The 7,462-nt window shown below is 36.2% G+C and overlaps 1 protein-coding gene across 2 annotated transcripts; it reads right to left on the bottom strand.

The window, feature by feature from the left end:
• Positions 1 to 2,057: 2,057 nt before the first annotated feature.
• LOC144453761 (hydroxyacyl-thioester dehydratase type 2, mitochondrial-like) lies at positions 2,058 to 6,688 on the bottom strand. 2 transcript variants are annotated; one of them, XM_078145104.1, is made up of 5 exons: positions 6,390 to 6,688; positions 5,521 to 5,603; positions 3,720 to 3,820; positions 2,822 to 2,930; positions 2,058 to 2,318 (listed from the first exon to the last, which is right to left on the bottom strand). In XM_078145104.1, exons 1-4 carry the CDS (start codon positions 6,656 to 6,658, stop codon positions 2,868 to 2,870), a joined length of 516 nt encoding a protein of 171 aa, XP_078001230.1. In that variant the 5' UTR covers positions 6,659 to 6,688; the 3' UTR covers positions 2,058 to 2,318; positions 2,822 to 2,867. The 2 variants fall into 2 exon arrangements, with proteins under 2 accessions (XP_078001230.1, XP_078001231.1); XM_078145105.1 differs by having other exon boundaries at positions 2,863 to 2,930.
• Positions 6,689 to 7,462: the final 774 nt, after the last annotated feature.

Raw genomic sequence — 7,462 nt, 5'->3', positions numbered from 1 at the left:
CACATACAGCACGATAGTGGTGATTGCCATTAAATATATATAACAATATAATTGTTGGTATCCCCTCTCCTTTCCCTCCATTTTTACATAATGTCATAATACCTGACTACACAGTGATAGCTCTACCATTTGGTAGACATACTTTAAGGTGTTGGAATCATATACAGATTTCCCTATATCGACCAAAGTAACCACCATAAACCATAAAGTCACAGACTGTGTCCCTTTTAACAAGATTCAAAAGTTCTTACTTCATGTATGATTCACACCATTTCCCTTAAACTTTCTTTTCATCTACTTTCATGTACAAGAAACCTTTCACAAAAAGTCTGCTTCTCAAAGTCACAGTTGTCAATAATTTGTGAAAAAACTTCACAAGGAAAGCGCTAGTTTTTATTTTTATTTTCTGCAGTCCTTCAACTTGAGCCCCTGTGCACTGTAATGTGAACATTTGTGTCTCATTTTGAAGAGAGAAAATTTATAATTATGTAAGTTAAAAGATTGACTTTAGAAGGAACGAATGTCTGAAGTTCTGAAGTTGTTGTATATACCCAATATCTATTGTGATTACCCTTTTTAAAGTCATTCATTAAATGAATATTTGTGAATGTTGACAAAAATTGTGTCTTTCATGTCTCACCTTATTTCATTAGATACAACCTGTCAAAAAATACCAATGTGTTTGCTTGAATCATAGACAGTGGGCTATGATACTGTCTATGCTTGAATCATAGACAGTGGGCTATGATACTGTCTATGCTTGAATCATAGACAGTGGGCTATGATACTGTCTATGCTTGAATCATAGACAGTGGGCTATGATACTGTCTATGCTTGAATCATAGACAGTGGGCTATGATACTGTCTATGCTTGAATCATAGACAGTGGGCTATGATACTGTCTATGCTTGAATCATAGACAGTGGGCTATGATACTGTCTATGCTTGAATGAAGTAAGCGAAATAAAGACTTCATGAAAAAACAAAATTATGTTAAAACAACGATACAATCGATATAAAAAACAAACAGTGAGTGCCTTTGATGTAGGTAGACATACTGTATTTATCAGTTTGTTTATATCTGTGGAAGTTATAATGTAACATTAATATGACAGAACCCAATGATGCACAAGTGCAAGTGTGGCATTCTCAGGGTATTTGCATGAGTGTTTGCAGTGTTCTCTGAATCCATACTTTCATGAGTGTAGTGAGTGAAAGTACAGCAGAAAACACTGCAAGCATGAGTGCCAGTACCCACACTGGAACTCTCGTGGCATGGGGTTCTGTTATTATTACACATGTTTATGAAATGGAAAATTTCCATAAAAATCATTAAAATTATACAGCGCAATCACATGATTTTGTTTGTAATGAACTATTGCATCCTCATTTGCATGTAGGTATGCAATAATGTTTTCGGAATTGTGCAAAGTGCAAGTAATCTCAGGTACATATCTAATAATAGTCTTACTCCATGTTATAACATGTAGTGTTCTATCGGTAAACAGAGTTCTGTGATCCGGGCCCTGCTGGTGTCCATGCTTTGATGATTTACTGGCACTAATAATATTGTATGTCTTTGCATGAACCTTATTTCATTCCAGCTTACCACAAGCAAGCAAATGCACCGGTGTTCTTTTGCGGGTTGTATATTTCAATAGGTCACATTGTCACAAGTATAATTTTCTGTTGATGAAACATGTTGGATCAATGCTGAATAGTACTCCATGAACTTAGACAATACCCTCTTCGAATGGGGTGGGATGGTAAACTTAATCTAAGCAGTAAACATATATCAATTTCCATTGATAGCTTCCAGAGCAAAATCAAAACATTAAATGTATATCAGAATGGTCTATATTACATTCAGAAGAAACAACATACATACATACACACATAACTTAAATGTGTCACATATGCTCTGTAGATGTAAAGACCTTTCAGCTCTACATAAAAAAGATACCAGAATCATTGAAAATGCCACTGTTCATTGTTGAAAGCACTCAAGTTTATTATGTCTCCGATGTCAATCCACCCTACAGTGTACTTTAACCACACGTGTAAACCTGACAGTTGCTGAACTTAATATTTTTTTTTTAATTTTCAATGTTTAGAGATCAATTTCCACAAGATCATTCTCACATGCATGTATCAAACGTGTGGCTTTGTAAACTCTGTGACATGATTGTTGTCTCCATGCATCTAAATGACTATTTTCACAACTGATCTTATCAGATGCACACACATATACACTCACTATTGGGTTCATTCCTATATCTCATCTGCGTAGAATCCATTCCCCACATCAAAATCAGTACCTATACAGTTGAGAGAAAAGAAACAAATATAAAAGTTTGAAATAAATGTAAATACTTTTACTAATATTCAAATAATTACATAGTAAAGTGACACAAATTTGAGTTAATAAGCTTTTCTACTTAGTTAAAATACTTCTATAAAACCTCAAACTATTCCCATAAAATTTATGTCAATGCATGATTTCAAAGACATTAAAAATTGTCTTCTCGCATTGTTGAATGCATAAAAGTGACTTCCTCAAAATGTTAGAGGATGTTTACTAAATTACGTCATTCAAGCCCTCAATGTGGGAAGGAATGTCGTATTCTGATATCACTGCCCCATTCTATCTCCCCAACAACTACAAAAGGTATGTAAAATGTATCCCAACTTCAATGTAACATAGCATATATGACACCTCAAAAAGGGATACTGTTGTCAGATACGTAGTATGGCATCAGAGTATCCAGGGTGCAGAATTTAGAAATGAGAAATTACTTTCCACAAAAGAGTGTGACCTTACCAAGAGCGGATCTGTAGTGTCATTAGTATAATATTGCTAACCTCAATCAGTTATCTGTCCCTGACGTCTCCTTTGGTATGTATAATTTCACATTGCCAGACATAACCAGCTACAGTTGGAAAGGAAGAAAAAATATGACACCATAAACGACTTCCAGATTATCTTTGCAAGATCATAATCTTTGTTGATATTCATGCAAGTTTATATTCTTAAATTCATATCTGATGAAAAGTAAATCAGTAAAAACTGTTCAGTTTTAGAATTTTATTAATTTTACAAGGACAAAACAAACCCTGCTATTGTAATATTTCACATTATAACACATTATTTTCGTACAAACTTCAGTGATTGGCTTAGAAGTTAGATCATGTCACATGATATTGCCTAGTGACCCTTAATGACCCCAATTTGTATAGAACAGGCACTATTCATATTTTCTTTTCTCTAGGGCACTATTCATGTAGCACAGAAGTCCTACCAGGGATTTGTTTTGACTATAGCAAGAATTTATGTGTGAGAATGTCATGTGTTATAGAAAAATTATTGTCTGGCTTTAATTCAGGCACTAGTAGACGTCATATTACTCCCAGTGCTGTTATTTAGCAACTCTTTCCTTTAGCTTCCAACCTTGGGAAATAGTTGCTGCATAACACTGACAGCCATAGGGGTAATACACATCCACTAGTGCCTTCATAGCCAGGCTAGAAGTGTACAATAAATGTATAGATCTATGTAAATTGTTAGCTACACAATACAAACCTCTATAATTTATAAAGTTATCCATTGCAGAATTATTGGCTTTATTCTACTCTATGAAATCATAATGAAAGAAAACAATATGAAATAAATGGAAGCGATATTTTAGCTTATGTTGTGAATTTGAAAATTGCAAACATACCTTGTCCATTTCTGGGGCTATGCATATGGCAGACATATGTACTATTCCTTTCCTAACACTCTTTACCTCAACCTTGGCTTTGACCAACTCACCAACATATACTGAAAAGAATCAGCCAAAATTACCAGATGTTTAGACATACCTCTCTTGCAGAAAGATACATACAAATCTCATGTATACACACTTTTGGCACCCAAATCATTCACCCAGACATACACATACACATACACATACACATACACATACACATACACACACACACACACACACACACACACACACACACACAAACAAACACAGACACACACACACAAATCATATAGACAGACAGACAGACAGACAGACACATACACACAGACAGACACAGACACACACACACACACACACACACACACACACACACACACACACACACACACACACACACACACACACACTGTGTCACACATTACCAGACTTACAAAATATGACTGTGCTATGGAATTTGAAGAGTCTTGACATCATTCAAGTTGCAAGTGATTTTATAAAGTACAACGTGTTATATATGTATCCATATATGTATCATGGTGTGCCTTAGCTAAAAGAGCCACTTCAAGTTCTCTTGTTAACTCTCAAAATGGTTCTGTCTGTAGAGACCTTGTTTCAATCTTTGGGGGTATTGTTACAAGTGATTTCCCCATACAATAACACTTTGAATTCCTGTATCAATCCCCACAGTATTCTGCAAAGAATGAAGGGATTGCATCTGGGACTGAATTTTTTCAATTTAGGGGGGCTAATAGACTGTAAGATACGTCGTGACGTTTCGCCCTCACCGGCCTCCTCTCACACTGGTGTTAGGGGTTGGCCGATGTTTGAGGGCGCCCCGTCACAGCGTACCTTACAGACTAGGGAGCTAACAGACTGTAAAAGTCCATAAATCTATATTTGAATAGATAAACATACTTAAACATACACATTTTATGAAGATGCACCCAAACTAAGGTGGACTGGAATACCAAATTTTACACAAAAGAAATTGGTATTCCAGTCCACCACTAGAAATATTCATAAGTTTATTTAAACACATTTATCAATATCAGTAAAAATCCTTGGACTAAGACACAAGGTGTAAAGTAATGTTTGGCTATTTGACTTAATGTTTGTCACCCCTTGTAGAGTGTTCTCATTCATTTTTGATTGTTTGGGTAATGACTGAATAAACACCTTATTGTGATCGGCATGAGATACAAATTGCAAGATTGTGTTGCACAAGCCACTTCACCAAACAGTAGCATTGCCAGCCAAGACATTGCACATTGTACAACATTGTACTTGCTGTGTTCACCTCACTACTTAGTCTCGCTGACAGACTGTGACTTGTGACTATCATCCCTAAGCTTTGTATACCGAGCGACGCAGTCGCAAGAAGCAAGGGACTTGTGCGACTAAGACGCTTGGCATACAGAAAAAGATTAGGGACGATAGCCACGAATCTGGCAGCAAGACTACTCACTACTTTACTGCATTAAAATCATGTATGTGTATTGTATGTACATGCCCATGGATGTATTAGGAGAGAATTCTTCCCTAATACATCCATGGTATGCCAAACATGGCTGGCGGGTGCTTTGCAATAGATAGAACAGCCAGACTGCCTTACATAAAAAGGTACAGTAACCAATCACCAACGAATATTAAGTTCAAGCACCAAATTTAAAAATCACTTCAGACAATATTGCATACAATGGGATCATTGTGTTGGTAAACACCAGTAGGCTAGGTAGTTTTTAGTGAGCAAAAACAGAAAAACTGTACTCACAAGGTGCTGGGAATTTCACCTCTTGAGACACAACAAGAGCACCTGGTCCTGGTAATTTTGTTCCTATAACTGCAGATACTAATCTGTAAAAAAAAAATAGATGTTTATGAGGAAAAACATGAAATGAGAGTAAAATGCTGATGTGTTGTTTATATGTACACCAACCCAAAATGACTGATGTCAATGCTACAAAAGAAATATTTGAAATATTCAAATTTCTTGCTACACTTATTTCAGATGATCTGAAGTGGGGAAAACATTTGATAATGTTATAAAAAAAAGCCTGTCAACATCTTTTCTTTCTCTGTTGCCTAAAGCGTTTCGGTGTCTGCAAAACTATCATCAAATTTTACCGTGTCGTTGTCGAAAGTGTTCTCACTTTCTCGTTCAATGTCTGGTACTGCAATATTACAAAGAAAGGCCATGCAAGCTAAACAGAGTTGTTAAAACTGCATCTTCAATTATTGGGTCAGACCTTCCTTCCCTTGAATCACTCTTTATTGATCACACCATGAGGAAATCAAAATCAATAATCAACGATGAATTTCACCCTGCACACAAAAGCTACGTACGTAGTCGCTTCAAAAACTAGATTCCGATGAAGGTATCTTTACTATTACTAATACTATATATAAAATGGAGTCACGTATCAATTTCTATTCTACTATTAACGAGATAGTTTACAACACTTATTATTTCAACATTTCCCAAGTACACCGTTCAATATATTCATCATGGCAGTTTGCTGCAAGGTCCTTTTTTGTCGTCTGCTAAAGTCGACTTGTTTGACATTTTTAAACAGTTGGAAAATATTGCACTGCAATTACAAAACTTTCTGAGATAGTAACGTCAAAATATACATTACATACCCATTCATAAAAACTCCATGCACAATGCATCGTTTGAACTGTTTCGTTTTTGCGTATTTCTCATCCAAATGTACCGGGTTGTTATCACCTGTTAAATTTGCAAATTTACGAACGTCTTCTGCTGTGACCAATTTGTTAACTTCCGCTGTGTCACCAACTTTAAACCAGTACTTTTCACTTTGTATAGCAGTCGTACAAAGACGACCCAGTAAATCTTTTGAAATAACTGTTTTCGGAGTAATGCGTGAAGAAACTGAAGAACATAACATGACAAAAGTGTGTTGTCGTTGGAACAAATACTTTCATGGAACAAGTTAGTAAAAAATATCACTTCCGCGTTGTACGTTTGTTTTCATTACTCCAGGCATGATAATACTGCCCCCAACCGTTGAACAATATCCATTCAGCATACACTAGTCTTTCCTTTTGGGAAATTGAGGGGCGAGATACACAACTAAATTATTTTAGTTAGGTCGAAGACCCACCACCCACATAAACCTCTCCCTCCTAAGGGACCGGTCAGTTTCTTCGGCCTGGGGGGGGGGGGTGGATTGGGAGGGGGTCACCCTGTTTTTGAAATTGGCAGGGGGGGGGGGGTCATGCTGCTTTCAAAATTATGAATAGGGGGGTCATTGTGTTTTGGATTGTGATGGAAGAAAAAAAATCCTTTTTCTACAATGGCACATAGCCTTGCCTGAAATGTGGTACATGTAAATATTTGTTCTTCTCCCTGTTTCTTACATGAATTCTTTAATATTATTTATTAGTTCAAGCATAACTATAAATATACATATACATGTATTACCTAGCGACCACACTAGTTACAGAACATGTCATGTAAATGCTTGGCTGTTTCACAATCAGTGCTTCACTTATACTGCACTTTGGGGTAAAAGTGAACTTGAAGGTTTCGTAATGGTAATCTTCATAGATAGTTTATAAAAGAAGTTAATCTAAAATGTTCCCTACTCATCACTATGAACTTGTCAGAAGGGATTAATACACTTTCTATTTTGGACACTACATGTTATTGACACTACAAATCACCACATCTCATCAGATTCCAGTTTCTA

The sequence above is a fragment of the Glandiceps talaboti genome, chromosome 2, assembly GCF_964340395.1.
Source record: "Glandiceps talaboti chromosome 2, keGlaTala1.1, whole genome shotgun sequence".
NCBI lineage: Eukaryota > Metazoa > Hemichordata > Enteropneusta > Spengelidae > Glandiceps > Glandiceps talaboti.
This window is presented reverse-complemented; position numbering and strand designations above follow the sequence as displayed.